Here is a 16,995-nt window from a genome sequence, read left to right on the forward strand (position 1 = left end):
ATCATTGGAACGGCTTGCTTCTACAGCTTCTGGTGGCTCATCGCTTGAGGTTTTCAAGAAGAGATTGGACAACCATTTTTCCAGAATAATATAGGGTCTCCTGCTTGAGAAATGTTATTGTCTAGGTTCCTACTCTCTGATCTCTCTAGGGGTTCAGATCTATAGCATTGCCTCCCAGGCACCATGGGTAATTTCTACCTTCTGGAGAGCCCGGACCCAAATCATTTACAGCAAATATCTAATACCTTGAATTAGTCCCATAAATCTATCAGTAATCAGTTCAGCACTTAATAGAATAAGTTGAACTTATTCTATAAGTCCGTAAGTTATTCAGCTGAACAAGATATTTCGTGTCAGCAAGCAGTTGCATTCTGAAGCTTCTAGGCACAATTGGTGAGCCTGCCAAAATTGTCCAAAGACATTTCTGGGCATGGTGTGCCAGAAGAACACCTTTTGCATCCCCTGGGCAAGTGCATCTGAAGGTAGGGTAACATGTACAATACTTAACTTTTTCTAGCTTTCAACCTCATGCTCAAATCTTGTTCTACAGCAGGGGTGTCCAACTTGGGAACTTTAAGACTTGTGGACTTCAACTCCCAGAATTCCCCAGCCGGCTGGGGAATTCTGGGAGTTGAAGTCCACAAGTCTTAAAGTTCCCAAGTTTGGACACCCCTGTTCTACAGGATATATAAATAGAGCCAGTGATGAGGAATGGCTGGGATCTGTGCTTTGCTGCCAGGCAGAAATGTTTCCCACCTCTACTTGCCTCATGCAGTCATACCCTGACAATTTTACTCATAAGCCTGCAAGCTAGTGCTCCAGCTGCCTATGATAACTGAGCCACACCCTGCATTTTCAAGGACTTTCCAACATCCAGAGGCAGATTGACCCCTTCCCCCCACACTCTTAGCTTATAAATGGAACTGCTAAGGCAGAATAGGAAAAAAGCGATGTAGGAGGAAAGGAATTGCAAGAAAGGCCCAGTACTTTTCAACATCTTCATGAATGATTTAGATGAGGGGATAGAAGGGAAACGCACCAAATTTGCAAAGAACACCTACCTGGGGGGGACGGGGGACACAGCTAATACTTTGGAAGATAAGATTCAAGATTCATTTCTGGGAGGATACTAGAGTTAGAATCAACACAACCATAGAGGCACAGGCCTTTATGGAAAAAAATAAAGCACTCCTAGATATACCTGATGATCTTACACCCGACATACAAGACATGGGAGGGGCCGGAGCTCTGCTGCTGGGGGGAGAAGGGGCAATACCAAGAAAACTCAGATCACAAAAATGAATAAGGAAATCGGCTTTATACAAATTGATTGAAACTTTTATATGAATTTATATGCTGACAAACTACCACTATGTAATATTGAATTATTTGTTTAAAAGAACACTATGAGTACGGGGGGGTGGGGATACCCTTCACACATTGTAACTGTCAAAATTTGTAACCTACTCCAATACCCTTTTCCTTATTATTTTTTTAAAAAAACAATAAAACTTTGTTTTTTAAAAAAGATTCAAGATTCAGAAGGATCTTGACAGACTTGAGCATTGGATTGTTTCCAATAAGATACAGTTCATGGTGAGAAATGTATGGTCCTGCACTTAGGCAGGAAAAACCAGATGCACAGGTACAGAATAGGCGATACCTGGTTCAGAAGTAGTAACTGTGGAAGAGATTTAGGTGTCCTAGTGGACTACCCCTTAAATGTGAGCCAGCAGTGTGCTGCACCTGCTAAAAATGCTGCTGCAGTACTGAGCTGCATCAACAGAGAAATAGTATCAATTTCAAATGAAGTGATAATATCACTTTTTGTTGCACTAATGACATCACACTTTGAATACTGTATCCAGTTCTGTTCACCATGATACAAAAGGGATGCCGAGACCCTAAAAAGTGCACAGAGAAGAGCAACATAGATGCTAAGAGGTCTGTGGGCTAAACCATGAGGAACAATTAAAGAAACTAAGTATGTCTAACTTAGCAAAGATATAGTAGGTGTGACATGATAGTTTTCCAGTACGTCAGGTTTGTCCCAAAGAAGAAATTAATTTATTCTCCAAAGCACCAGAGTGCAGGACAAGAAGTAATTGGTGGAAGCTTAAAGAGAGATACAGCTAAGAGCTAGGGAGAAATTTCCTGCCAGTGAGAGCAATTAAGCAATTAAACAACTTGCCACCCAGAATTGTGCAGGTTTTCACTAATAGATTGGACAACCATTTGACTGGCATGGCTAATCTCCTGGTTTCCTGCTCAAGTTCGACTAGAAGACCTCCAAGGTCCCTTCCAGCCCCATGATTCTATGTTCTATTGGCAGCTATTTCAAATAGCAAGCCAATTGCCAGGACCACAAACTGCAGTGAGCATCATATCCTGGTGGGAGTCCTGCTTGGAGTTTTGCCTGGACTTGGTACAACAAGAAAAGGGCCACACCTCATTGCAACTAGTTGAAGAGCATTTGGAAAAAAGGCAAAGGTGGTATGCTACTTCATAGATTTTGAGTTTTTTATTTGAATTGAGTGTTAGAGACTGAATATAAAGGATTCAAGACATTTACATGGCAACAAAAACTTGCAGAACTTAGAAGAGTAGACTTAACCCAAAGCAATAACCTGTTATTGGGGAAGTTGTAATAAAGCATTTGCTATGCTGGTCCTTGCCAGTTCTTGGAAAGCATTTGCTATGCTGGTCCTTGCCAGTTCTTGGAAAGCAAAAAATTCTCATACCAGTATATATTACTTTTATACGACAGTACTCAACTGCTATATATATAACATTACCTCTCTCCATTCTTTATTTCCCATCCCTTGGGTATACAAAACACAAACTGCAGAAGAGGAAAAAAAGGCAATCAATATCACAAATGTATGTAAATTAACATTCCAGTATAGACTAATATTTAAGCTATAATATTAGGCAGATTTTAAAGCGATATAACACAAATTATATTTAAGAGCTAATGAATTAGAATTAATATCTGGAATTTGAATATTTGCATGTGGTGTTTTGTTTTTTATTTTTTTTAAATGTAACAGATAATTGTATTTTTTTAAAAAACAGGCATCTGAGTCAGAGTTTAATGTATGCTAAAAAGACTCAAATTTACCAGAAATCCATTCCTATTAACTTACACCTGAGTATACAACACACAGGCTGTATGCCTCCCCCAAGGAAGAGCAAACAGAGAGAACAAGGACCCCTCCCCTCCCCAGGTTTTACGGAAAATAGTTTTATTATAGAAAAATTCAAAGTTCAACATTTGTGCATTGCACTGGGAGATAAAGGAGGGAGACATAATCTTGGCTTAATCCACTTTTTTTATTTTATCCCTTCCCCACCACATATGGCCAACTACAATCACCCATAAAAACTATTGCCAATTATACAAATGTAATATATATATTTTATTGTACAACAGAAAAAAAGAGGAAAACAGTGGGCATATTAATTTTAAGGCTGAGTGTAATAGAATTCATGCTTCTACTGAGATTTGTCTCTTGGCAAGCTTTTCTATTTTTAACATTTTGAATGTCATATATTAAAAATAAAAAAATGTTTTATAGCCCACTTTATCAATTTTTGGAAACAAAAGTCAAAATAGGCCTTGGAAAAACAGGCACAAAATATCTACATTTTCCCCCAAGCTTTCATATCTCCAAACACAGCCTACCTCAAAATTATATTCAAATAGGCGTTCAATTTTAAATTCCTACAGTAAAATCTCAATTCAACAGAACATTTGGGGGAAGGAGTATCTGAAATTATATCATTGCAATGTAGATTATTTATGCAATTAATTTACATTATTTATGCAAATATTTATGTACAGTATTTGCATAATGATGCAATTAATTTTAATGTATTTTTTATAAATGTGTTATTTGCACAACTGCATCATTATGGGGTATTATTGTTTCATACATTGAAACAAATCACATAAATTATATCAATTGTCTGAACTGCTTTGGAAATAACAGGCTTTGCTCACTATTTGGAGTAAAGCCTGAGATACAATTCTGCCTATTACATCTGATGTCTCCTAAACAGAGTTCCCCAAAATTTTATCTGCTTTATGAAGGCATTAGATAAAGATTTTTATATCCTGTTTCTAAAGCATTATTATTATTATTATACAACAAAGAGCCTTTAGCTTCTTATTTGGAAGTACAATTTGAATTAGCTGCTGAGGAAACTCTTATTTTATACAAACAATTTAATTTTTTTAAAGCTTGATATTTTACTTGTGTCATGAAATACAAAACAAAATTTGAATTGGAGTTTCATTACTTTGTTCTCTGTCAATTCTTCTTGTAAATTTAAAAATAAGGACAATAATATTTGTGGTATAGAATCAAGTTCTGTAGATTTTTAAAAATATATAATATTAGGGTAAGGAGAAACTTGCAAAAGAAGGAGTGTATCTCATTTTCACTATTCCGGAGTACTACAGTATACATAACAAAGGATTTTCAGCTTTTCAGCCAGTTCCTGAAATAACTCAAACTAAACAAAGAATAGCTAAACTAGTAGTTAAAATAATCTTAGCAATATAGCCAGACGTGATAAGGAAACAACAGTAAATTTACAATTTCATATCTTTATTGCTTTATTCCAAAAGTGAAATACCAAGATAATACTTACTTGGATCAGATTTTGAAAATGTATCTCTATCCAAAAGGTTCCTATTAATAAAACACAAAAAAATGTTATTAAAAAAAACATTTTATTCAAATTGCTTAAGACTGGAGGCTTTTAAGAAGAGATTAGATAACACTTTATCAGAAACAGTATAGGTCTCCTGAGAGAGCAGGGTGGCTGGGGGTGGGGGTGGGATTGGATTGGACTAGATCAGCGGTCCCCAACCTTTCTGGTTTGGTGGACTGGCAGGGAGGAAGAAGGGACAGTTCCATGTGAGTGATAGGTGTGTGTGCACCACTTGCGCAAGTGTGCTCACCCACCACTTGCATGGCCTGGTTCTGAACTGACAACAGCCCAGGGGTTGGAAATGTTTGGGCTAGATGACCTCCAAGATACCTTCCAACTCTGTTACTGTTACAAAGAAAAAGAGCTATTTTACATCCATACCCAGAAAAACAGAGTGGATGTACCATGCCTGTCAGGGTTAAAGGCAAAATACATGCAGTTGGATAATGATATGGGCTCTTGTTGAGGAGAACGTATATGCTTGAAGCATATAGCAATGATAAGAAAGTGGGTACTCTTTCTATTGTTGCTTCTACGAATTGGATAATGCACAACGGAATCATGGAATGATGCATTGTAGGAATTGAAATACTTGAAATGTAGTGAGATCACTCAGCGCATGGCTATGAACAAATAACTTATAAAAGATGCCAAATAAGTAGCTGGAGAAAAACGGAACAGTAGATGCTATAAATTTACTTTAAACAACTCCAAAAACACACAGTTAGGCACTAAATGTATCTGAAATGAGGGAAGAAGTGTCTTTGGGATCGAACCAGCCCCTCCAGTGAAGTCCTTCTGTTCTGTGGTAACTTGAAGCTATGGATGAACAGCGACTGGCAAGTTAAATCTCCTTGCTGCCCTTCCCTTTCTCTTTTGTAATACACCTTTCTTCTTTCCACACCAGCCACCTGGGGAAGCAGGAGAGAACAGAGGGGAAAACCTCTTCCAATGTGGGTCTGTCTCAATCCAAAAAAAGAAACCAAAGCAAAAATTTTGGGAGTCTGTAAGCTGAAGCGGGTGATAAAAGGCAACAGATCAATCCCAGGATTGAGACAAAAATCAACAGTATTAAAGATAAGGAAAAAGAATAAGTTTACACACTATTTAAATACAAAAAAACCTCTAATGCAATTCTAAGTGTACTTAAATGCCTTTCGATTTTACCTAATCCCATCATCCAAGACTCTAATCAACTCTCACAAAAGACAGCTAAAATTCTTCCCGTCAAAATCTGACAGAAAACCTTCCCCTTTTATTTCTTTTATTGGCCCTAAAAGGTGAGGTCTGGGCATATCCCTCTGGGCACATTAAATTTGATTTAAAGGGCTAGCTGCTGAAGAGTACAGCATCCATCTACTGAAAAGTGGCAATAGTTCCTGTGAAAGTACACACACACACACACACACACACACACACACACACATTATATTTCAGTATTGTATTGTGCTAGCCATGTAGATGAACTTGATGTCTGGCAACCCTCACAGCTATAGAACAGTGTAGTCTTTAAGGTTGGTGGACTTTTATCAAGATTAGCGGGAGTACAGATTGTAGTTAAAGGAAATGAAGTTGTGAAATGAAATAGCTATCAGGAAGTTCAGAACCCATACTAGGTGTTACCAGTCTTATTAATCTGTCCTTTCTGAAGAGAAGGTCTTCAATTCTGGCCATAGCCTCCAGTTAAATTCAGTGTAGTGAAGCAAGGCATAATGGCTCCGGGCAGTGGAAGAAAACATAACCTTGACTGTCTAGTCAGCAATGCAATGAGTCTTAAAACTCTTAAATGTATTATGGCAAGTATCACAAATTAGTACTTTTGTGTTTAAATTTAAAGGACTGGGGCTCAGCATATGTTTATATAGTGTCCATATGAGCATTTGCACCATATTTTCCGTGATTCTGTAAAATTATTTTTAATCTCCCATCTTTTCAAATTTTCAGATTATCTTTTCAGGCTTGAGGAGTCTGAATTTTTCCATTTTTATCTGATAATTTTTCTAATAAATTTATGTTCAGTTTTGTGGATATTACCATTCTAATTTTTCTTACAGCAATCTCAAACCTAGACTTTAGATGGTTGTGACTGTAGAAGAATGAACTTGCCAATTGGAGTCAGAAGGCATTTTTTTCCATTTCTGGGATCCAGAGTTTTGGTATTAGCTGGAAATAGGAGGGTTGAAACAGCCCCAACCTCTCCTTAACTGGTGAGTTTGTTTTATAAAAAGGTAACTGAAATAAAGCATGTGGCTGAGTATATCAAGAAAGGAGTCAAGCCACAAAGAGAGCAGAGACTTGGGAATGAGAAACCTCCAACCCAAAGACAAGCAACTCAGAGTAGTTTTCAGGTAGGAAGAGAATTGCAAAACTGTTGAGAGGCAGAGATGAGACACAAGGGAGGAAAAGAGCCCCTTTACAGTCTATAGCTAAATTCCACCACGTGCAGTAGCTGCAAGAACCTGCTCCAGGCTATAATTTCTTCCGACTGGGGAGGGAAGAAAAACCCCATTCGCAAGTCTATACTGAAAATGATTTTTGCATGCAAATGCACTGAGATTGGCAACTGGAAAAGAAGATCTGGAGGAAAAGGGAAGACTTAAAAAGCCAAGAAATAGTTATAAAAAACATAGTGCTACAAACATAGAAATAGGAATAGGGAAATAGAACATAGAGACAGAAATTTACAACTATTTCTATTTTTATTCAATCTATACATTTCTATCTCTAGATTGAATAAAAATAGAAATAGTTGTAAATAGTAATAGAAAGACAGTAAAATAAGATAGACATTTAATTTTGTACAGTAAAACTATTTTTGGTGGGGGGAACAGTGTTACTGTTGTGTTACTGTTCTTTATAATCTTAAAACCCTAAAGATGCAATAAAAAGTACAGGTAGTCCTCGACTTACAGAAGTTTGTTTAGTGACTGATTGAAGTTACAGAGACACTGAAAAAAATGACTTATGATTGTTTTTCACTCTTACAATTGTTGCAGCATCCCCATGGTCACATGGTCAAAATTCAGATGCTTGGCAACTGATTGATATTTAAGATGGTTGAGTGTCTCAGAGTCATGTCATCTGACAAGTCGATGGGAAAGCCGGATTCACTTAACAGTCATGTTGCTAATTTAACAACTGCAATGATTCTCTTAACAACTGTGGCAAGAAAGGTCATAAAATGGGGGAAAACTCACTTAACAACTCTTCACTTGGCAACAGAGATTTTAGGCTCAATTGTGGTCATGCATCGTGGACTGCCTTTATAAGGAAGTGAACATCTAGGATATATTATAATATTAAACTATAGTATTTGATATTAAATTAACAGAAACATGGAAACACAGAATCATAAGGCTGGAAGAGACCTTTGAAGTCCTCTAATCCAGCCCCATACTCAAGGGATGAGACTTTAGATCATGGTTATTTAACTTGCAGCCCATAGGCCAGATGCGTCACTCACTGGCCACGCCCATGCCCAGTTTCATGAAAAGGGGGACAGTCCCAATATATCATGTGATACTGCCGTGACGACGCAAGTTTGACACCCCTTCTTTAAACCATCCTGAACAAATAGATGTTCATTCTTTTCTTGAAAACCTCCAGTAACGGAGCACCCACAATTCTGGAAGATGAGCTGTCCTATTAGTCAGTTGTTCTTACTGTCAGGAAATTTTTCCTTACTACCAGGTTGCACCTCTCTTTAGCAAGTTCCATCCATTACTTTTTGTCCTACCCTCAGGTGCTTTGAAAAACAAGTTGTTCCCTCTTTTTTGGGACTGCTCTTAAAGTACTGGAAGACAGTACTCTTCTAATATCATGTCACCCCTTCTCTTCTTTAGGCTAGGTCAGCAACCCATGGCTCTGGGGCCGCATGTGGCTCTTTCATCCCTCTGCTGCGGCTCCCTGTCGTGGTCGGCTCCACAATTGATAGGGTTTTCAGTTAGGATGGGTAGAGGAAAAAGGATGCTGCGCTAGGAAGAGCCTCTATGGTGGGGGAACCGGACTTCCAATCGGCTCCAGAATTCAATGGAGGGCTTCCAGTTAGGACCTTTGTGGCTCTTTGAGTATTTAAGGTTGCCGACCCTTGGGCTAAACATAGCTAGTTCTTTTAACCGTTCATCATATGCTTTAGTCTCCAGACCTTTTATCATCTTGGGGTTAGAGCACACTCCTTCTAGTATCTCAACATCTTTTTTTTCTTCAATCAGATGAAAATTTATCAAAAGAGAGATCCAACTTAGAACTAAGCAGAAATTTCCTGATAGTGAGCTGGGAAGTGTAGTACCTTACTTTTCTCATAACTCAACTGCATCTTGTTTGATAGGTTCAATGCTCAAGTCTGTCAAAATCCTTCTGAATCTTGACTATCTTTCAAAGCTTTAGCGATTCCCCTTAAGTTTATTCCCTCATCTGTATTTTTAATGAAGAAGTTGAACAGCACGGGGGCCAAGACAGAACCTTGGGGTATCCATTGCATGCGTCCCTCCTTGTAGATGTACCATATTTTTCGGAGTATAAGATGCATCTTTTTTCCCTCTAAAAGAATGTGGAAATGTTGTTGCATCTTATACACCAAATGCAGCCATTTTGGCCACCCGAAGCACCGCCCCCGCATCCCATTTTTGTAAAAAAATGGGCCGTTTGTCAGCAAAATGGCAGGCTTCAGCAGGGTTGGGGGAAAGGAAAAATGCCCCTGTTTTGGTGAAAAACGGAGGCGTTTTTGCCTTACCCCAGCCCTGCTGAAACCTGTAGAGTGCTCCTAGGGGCCGGGGAAGACAAAAACCTTTTTTTCTTACTTACCTCTTCGAAATCTTGGTGCGTCTTATAGACCGGTGCATCTTATAGTCCGAAAAATATGGTAGTTCTATTCATATTGTGAATTCATCTGATAGTGGTGCTGATATACGCTGTGATCTACTTTGACAAATACCTTACTGAAGAGTCCATGTATTCTATATTCACAGCATTTCCTTGATTCAGTAATTTAGTCATTTATCGAAGGTAATAAGATTTGTTTAGCATGATCTGTTTTTAACAAACCGATTGCTGACTTCTAGTAATTATTCAAATCCTATGCTTGATTATCTTTTCTTGGATTTTCCCGGGTATTAATGTCAAGCTGATTGATCTGTGGTTTTCTGGTTCCACATGTTCTCCTTTTTTAAAATTGGAGAACCACCTCAACTCAATTGCAGTCCTCTGTCAGTTCCCCCATGCTCCAGGAGCGTGGAAAGATTTTGTTCAGTGATTCAGAGATCACATCTGCCATCTCCCTCAGAACCCTGAGATGTTAACCATCTGGTCCTGGAGATCTGAATTTGTCTAGAGTGGATAGATGTTATCTTACTAATTTTTTTTGCCTCTTTTGAACTGCTTTCCTGTTCTATCTTTGCTACTTTTGATAGGTTGGACTTTTCCCCCCCTTTTGTAACAAATGCAAAGAAGAAATTAAGTAGTTCCACTTTCTCCCTGCTGCCTGCTACCATCTTACGATTTTCTCACATTAGTGAATTGATCGTTTCTTTGAGTTTCTTCTTATTCTTTACATACTTAAAGAAACTTTTTTTTTGTTATTTTTGGCATTTGTTGCAAGTCTAGGTGAGCCTTAGCTTTCCTGACATTATTTCTGTAGGTTTGAGCTATTTGTTGGTATTCTGTTTTAGTTATGTGCTCCTCATTTTATTTTTTATACTTGTTCTTTTTGTCCCTCAGTTTTTTAGATAGTTCTTTGTGCAACCATGCTGGTTTCATCTTGTGTCTCTTTTTTTCCTCTGTGGTATTGTGTTTGGTTTTTTATAATCTCATTTTTCAGTGTTTCCCAAACATCCTGAATTGTTTTTCCCTTTAGGATTTCCATCCTAATCTCTCTCTTAGTTTGTTGAAGCCAGCTTTCTTGACATCTAAAACAATGGATTGACTTTGTTAAATTACCTGTGCCTACATTATGTTGAATTCTAATATGACATAGTGACTCTTCTCCCAAAGTTCTTCTACCCTTTCAATCATTACATCCCCATTAGTAAGTATGAAGTCCAGGATAGCTCATCCTCTATTCCCTTCTCTACCTTTTGGTTGACAAAATTGTCAACTAGACATGTCAGGATCTTGTTTGATCTACCAGTTGGTGCAGAGTTTATCTCCCAGTTGATATAGCTGCTTGATGGGGAAGAAAATGTCCGTCGTTGGCCACTTCAAGATTCAAATTTCCCTCTTGTGGACAGGGCATACTACCATTTCCTTCAAGGATGATGATTCCCCTTTCTCAAAGAATTCACCACTTCTCCAATCAAATCTCTATCCCCTTCTTGGCAATTTGATTAGGTTAAAAGAGACAAGAATCCAGTTCGTATAAAATACTGCCCACTTCATCAGAATCTACCACCTCAAATAAATCTTTCATTGGAAGATGTGTCCCTTAATTGAACTTTGACTAACCACCATCTACCTCGGATAAAATGACCGTTGTCTTACCTGAATGGTCTTTCTCTAGGCGCTGCGGGAGTGTCCAAGCACGGGTTAACATCAGCTTGCTGCCCAAGGACTGAGTTCGAATTCTTGTAGCTCCGCCTCTTGCTCCCCTCAGAGGCTCAGTTTTAAAAAACGAAGGAGTGTCCAAAGGAACTGTCAATGCAATAGTCCAGTCCAATGAAGAAACTACCCCGCGACCCCTGATAGGGTGGGGTTGGACACTCCCGCAGCGCCTAGAGAAAGACCATTCAGGTAAGACAACGGTCATTCTCCTAGGCGCTGCTTGGAGTGTCCAAGCACGGGACATGCCAAAGCTATGATCCCCCAGGGAGGGAAGAACTGTTCACGGGCGCGGGGCTAGCCACAACCCTCTGCAGAATTCTTCTCCCAAAGGCTGCCTCAGCCGAGGCAAAAGTGTCCAGTCTATAGTGCTTGACAAACGGTGACGGGCCTGACCACGTAGCAGCCCGGCAGATGTCCTCGATGGATGCCTGGGTGGCCCATGCGGCCGATGTGGCAGCACTTCTTGTTGAGTGTGCAGTGATACGAGGAGGCGCCGGCCTGCCCTGATGTTCGTAGGCCAGCTGGATGCACGCCCTTATCCAGCGCCCTACTGTAGCGGAGGTGACCTTCTTGCCCATGGTGGCAGGTTGAAATGACACAAAGAGGGCCTCCGACTTGCGGAAAGGAGCTGTTCTTTTCATGTAGATCCGCAAAGCACGGCGGACGTCCAGCTTATGCCACTCACGTTCCTTGGAATGCCTGGGATGCGGACAGAAGTCCGGGAGGATCACTTCCTGCGAGCGGTGGAAAACGCTGTTGATCTTTGGTACGAATGCCGGGTCCAGACGTAATATCACTCTGTCGGAGTGGATGACGCAAAGGTCCTCTCTGACTGACAAGGCCGCCAGTTCAGAGATCCGGCGTGCCGAAGTGATGGCAATGAGGAACGTCGTCTTGAGGGTCAGGTGGCGTAGTCCAACTGTCCGAAGGGGTTCAAATGGTGGCCCGGACAGAGAACGTAGCACCACGGACAAGTCCCAGGTAGGATACCTGTGGATGGTAGGAGGAGCCAGATTGGTGGCTCCTTTGAGGAAATTGCGCACCTGCGGGTGTTTGCTGAGGGACAGGTGCGACTCAGTAGACAGGATGGAGGCCAAGGCGGCAGTCTGGCGTTTGAGAGTGTTTGGTGCCAGACCCCTGTCAAGGCCGTCCTGCAAAAAGTCCAGCACTTGGGGAACGGTGGCAGAAGTGGCAGAGATCTGGTGATGAAGGCACCAGCGAGAGAAGGCCGACCAGGTGGCTTCATAGATTCTGATCGTTGATGGACGTTTGGATGCCTGGATGGTGCGGATCACCTTCTCCGAGTATGCGCTGAGCCTCAGGATCTCCCCTTCAAGTGCCACACGGCAAGTTTCAGCCACTGGGGTTCCGGGTGATGGATGGCCCCTTGGCTGAGGGAGATGCGGTCCTGAGGAATGCGCCAGGGACGAGACACTGAGAGACTGACCAGGTCGGCAAACCAGGATCTCCTCGGCCAGTGAGGAGCTACCAACAGTACCTCCGCTCCCTCTGTCAGGATCTTCCCGATGACCTGTGGGATTAGCGGCAGGGGTGGGAAGGCGTACAGCAGGGAGAACGAAGAGCATCCGTGCCTTCCGCTCCTGGGCACTGGAACCTCGTGAAGTACCTGGGTAGCTGGGCGTTGGCCGGGGATGCGAAGAGGTCGACAACTGGAAGGTCGAATCGCAGAGACAACTGGTGAAACAGATCTGGGTGAAGGCGCCACTCCGCGTTCTGGATGGTGGATCTGCTGAGCCAGTCTGCTGTCGCGTTGTCCTCTCCCGATATGTGGTCTGCCCGCAGAGACCTGAGGTGTCGTTCCGCCCACCGACCCAGGGATTCCGCCTCCGTCATCAGAGCAAGGGATCGTGTGCCGCCCTGATGATTGATGTACGCTTTCGTGGCGATGTTGTCGGTCAGGATCAGCACATCCTTGTCCCTGATCAGCTGGAGGAAATGCTTCAGGGCCAGTCTGGCAGCCCGGAGCTCTAGCCAGTTTATGTTGTGGGCGAGCTCCGCTGGAGACCATCTGCCCTGGATCACCTGGTTCTGAAGGTGCGCCCCCCACCCGAAGAGGCTGGCATCTGTCGTGATGACCAGGCGCTCCGGCTCCTTGAAGTAGGAACCCTTTAGGAGAGCGTCCGACTGCCACCATCGGAGGGAACGGATTACCTTGGGAGGGAGACGTATCACCCTCTTGGAGTTGCTGGCCATGCATCTCTGGAGGGGCAGCAGGAACCACTGGAGATCCCTCGCGTGGAGGCGTGCCCACGGGACCACCGAAATGCAGGACACCAGCTTCCCTAGCAGTTGAGAGAGGGAAACTACCGTTGCTGACCTGGTGGACCGGATCCTCCGCACGAGGGACCTGATGCTGTCCACTCTCTCTTGTGTGAGGAAGACCTTGCAGGACTCCGAGTCGATGATGGTGCCGAGATGCTGGATCCTGTGGGTCGGGTTGAGATGGCTCTTGGCCAGGTTGACCGAGAAGCCGTGCTGTTGCAAGACCTGAATGGTGGTGTTGAGGTCTTGTTGCGCCTGATCCCTTGATGACGAGTGGATCAAGATGTCGTCCAGGTAGCACTCCAGCCTCACTGGAATTGAGCGTAGGTGAGCTGCGATGGCGGCCAGCAGCTTGGTGAAGGTGCGTGGGGCTGACGAGAGTCCGAAGGGAAGGGCTCTGTACTGGAAATGCTGGTTGGCAAACTGGAACCTCAGGAACCTGCGATGCGCCGGGTGAATTGGAACGTGCAGGTACGCCTCCTTCAGGTCTATCGAAGTCAATAGGTCTCTCTGCCTGATGCAACCCAGGATGGTCTGCAGGGACTGCATCTTGAAACGCTTGTATTCTAGGTGCCTGTTGAGTCGCTTGAGGTCCAAGATTGCCCGCACCCCTCCCGATGGCTTGGGGACTAGGAACAGGATGGAATAGAAGCCTGTGCCCTCCTGACCCTCGGGTACCCTTTCTATGGCCGCTATCTCTAAAAGGTGGTCTATCTCTGCCCTCATTAGTTGGAGCTTGTGAGGTGACCTGGGAGTGGGGCAGCGAACCCGGGATCTTGGGGGGGGGGGGAAAGGAAGTCCAGAGTCAGGCCGTGACGGATCGTGTTGAGGATCCACACGTCCGTCGTGGTCTCCTCCCACTGGGCGGCATAGAGTTGGAGACGGCCGCCTACGGGAGGGTCCCTGTGACTGTCACTTGGATTTCCTGAAGGGGCGGTTGGAGAACCCCCCTCGGGAAGGTTTACGGTAGCCCTGTTGTCTATTTCTATCCCTGTAGAAAGATCTGTCCTGGGGACGTTCCTGTGACTGTGGAAAGGGACGGCCTGAACCACCTGAGGAGGTGGAAGGTTCGGAGCCCCGAAAGGAACCCTTCCGAAAGGGCTGGCCCTTGCGTTCAGGTTTCTTGGTCATGGCTGGGAGTACCTTGCGTTTATCCTTGGATTCAATCAGAAAGGAATCCAAGGCCTCCCCAAAAAGTTTCCCACCCTTAAAGGGAGCGGAAGCCAGCTTCCACTTCGCCTTGACATCTGCCTGCCAGTGGCGGAGCCACAGTAGGCGACGTGAGGTCACATTGGCGGCTAATGCCCTGGAGGAAAACTTAGTGGCGCTAAGTGAAGCATCAGCAGAGTATTCTATGGCTGCTATGATTTTATTTACGTTCTGCCTCATTTTGGTGTCCCCAGCCGGTAGGCCGGCCAATAGTTTGCGAAGCCAGAAGAGAGCTGCCCTCCCGAAGTAGGAAGAGGCAGAAGAAGCTCTCATGGCCCAGGCAGTGGCCATATGCGTCTTGATAGAAGACGCTTCAGCCCTTTTGTCCTCTGCCTTGAGCCCCTCCAGTAATTCAGCAGGTAGAGCCGAATTGGAGGTAAGGGACATAATGGGGTCATCGACCTGGGGAAGCTTTAGAAGCTCCTCCAGAGGCTCTTCCATGGTAAATAGCCTCTTGTCGTTCCCGCTGGGATTTGCCAAGGAACCAGGCTGGGTCCATTGGCGTTGGATAATGTCTAGGAACAGCTGAGGGGCTGGAACCAAGTCTAAGGGGGGGGGAACTTTGTTGAAAAGCCCTGCCCCTGGGTCCTGGGGACCAATGGTCTCCATGGAAGCCTGATCCGAGGTAGGTTTGGGCTTGGGGGCTGGAAGGCCCATCTGGGGTCCTGCAGCCCGGGCCTTAGTCAGAATAGCCCTAAACATGGAAGAATTAAAGAGACCCAGAGAGGGGGGAGGCTCTGGAGTGGAATTTTCATCCTCAGAGAGGCCTGGAGCATCACGCTCCACCTCCTCTGAGTCAGAAACCTCGCTGATGCCCGAGGGATCAGGTGAGGCCTCCCTAGCTGGGGGACCTTGTGCCCTAGCTGGTTTCCCCTTACTGTGATTAACAGATGCAAAGGGAAGCTTAGATGCCAGCTGCATCATCCCATCAGTGATACCCCTGGAAATGGCCTCTGCCACCACCTCCTGCATGCTTTTGGGCAGGGGGAGATCGTGGGCCTGAGGGGTATCTGGCCCAGTTATTGAATAGATGAAGGACCCCTCCTCTGCCAGGGAGTCTGCCTCATCAAGGTAATCTGCTGCCAGGGAATGGCCTGGGGAACCCATAGAGGCCCTGGATAGATTAGGGGAAAAATCGAATTCCTCTCTTTCCCCTGGAAGGGAGGGAGGAATCCCCTGTCTGGAGGTAGATGGAACAGGAACCCCTTCCTCCCCAGGAGTAGGGGCTGGAGGAAGGGCCTGCTGGGCAGAGAAGGCCTTCTGGAACTGTTTCTCTAGGGCCCTCTGCCTCCTAGCATCTAGTCTCTCCTCAGCCTTAGAAGGCTGCTTGGCTTTAGGAGCCTTCCCCTTAGCTGGGCATCCCACCCCTTCACCTTTAGCAGCAGGGTTGGTCCTGCTGCGTTTAGCTGCTGGTGGGCCAGCCTGCTGATCCACTTGCTTCTCCATAGCGTTGGGAATCCTTCCCGATGGCTGAGGTGCTGGAGAATCTGAGGCTTGCATCTCTGGGATCCTCCTGCTGTAGGCAAGTGGTGGCTGGAAAATGGCTCCGGCTGAAATGAGGTCGGAAGCCAGCAGATCCGCGCTGAAGAAGGCAAGGGTGAATGGTCTAGATGACCAAAAGAACCCCTGCGGCCGCTTGTAGGTCTGGAGGGGAAGAGACCCAGTCAGGAGACCCTGCGATGGTCCTCTTCAACCCCTACTGCGGCGATCTGCAGAGAGCGCAGGCAACGCGATGAGGCTAAAAGCCCCGGCAGAAAAAGCGCGCCAAAATTTTTAAACTAAAAATGGCCGCCGTTCGCGTTTTCGCGCCTGGAGCGGCACCGGGGGAAAAGGCAACAGCCTAATGCTGTCTCTTGGAGTCCTAGCTTCCTACCTGCACCCCCGTTGTTCGCTGGCAGCCGCCAAATGAACCCCCCCGGTGCGATTGCTCTCGTCGCTGCGAGAAGCGAGTCGCGCTCCAGGCAGCCTGGCTCGCGCCCCAAATTCAAACAGCAAAAAACCCGAAAATGCAAGAAAATCCAAGAAAAATACAGAAAAATAACAAACTTCTATCTAGGAGCTAACTAACTTAACTATTTTACTCAAAAGGAGCTAACTACACTAACCAAAGGGTCCAGTCTGCTGCTCAAGGACTGGATCTCCCCAAATTGTGTCCTGTAGGGCGACTGAGTTTTTTAAAACTGAGCCTCTGAGGGGAGCAAGAGGCTGAGCTACAAGAATTCGAACTCAGTCCTTGGGCAGCAAGCTGAT

At 44.4% G+C, this 16,995-nt stretch overlaps 1 protein-coding gene across 2 annotated transcripts in view; it reads right to left on the bottom strand.

The window, feature by feature from the left end:
• The window catches only part of CPNE8 (copine 8), a 62,140-nt gene that overhangs the window by 31,231 nt on the left and 13,914 nt on the right, over positions 1-16,995 (bottom strand). For both annotated transcript variants that reach the window (XM_081957474.1, XM_081957476.1), the window contains exons 2-3: positions 4,657-4,697; positions 2,796-2,842 (exon numbers count right to left, since the gene is read on the bottom strand). In XM_081957474.1, coding sequence (XP_081813600.1) covers positions 2,796-2,842; positions 4,657-4,697 — 88 coding nt within the window. The remainder of the gene's footprint in view (positions 1-2,795; positions 2,843-4,656; positions 4,698-16,995) is intronic.

The sequence above is a fragment of the Natrix helvetica genome (assembly GCF_964273705.1).
Source record: "Natrix helvetica genome assembly, chromosome: 6".
NCBI classification, from domain to species: domain Eukaryota; kingdom Metazoa; phylum Chordata; class Lepidosauria; order Squamata; family Natricidae; genus Natrix; species Natrix helvetica.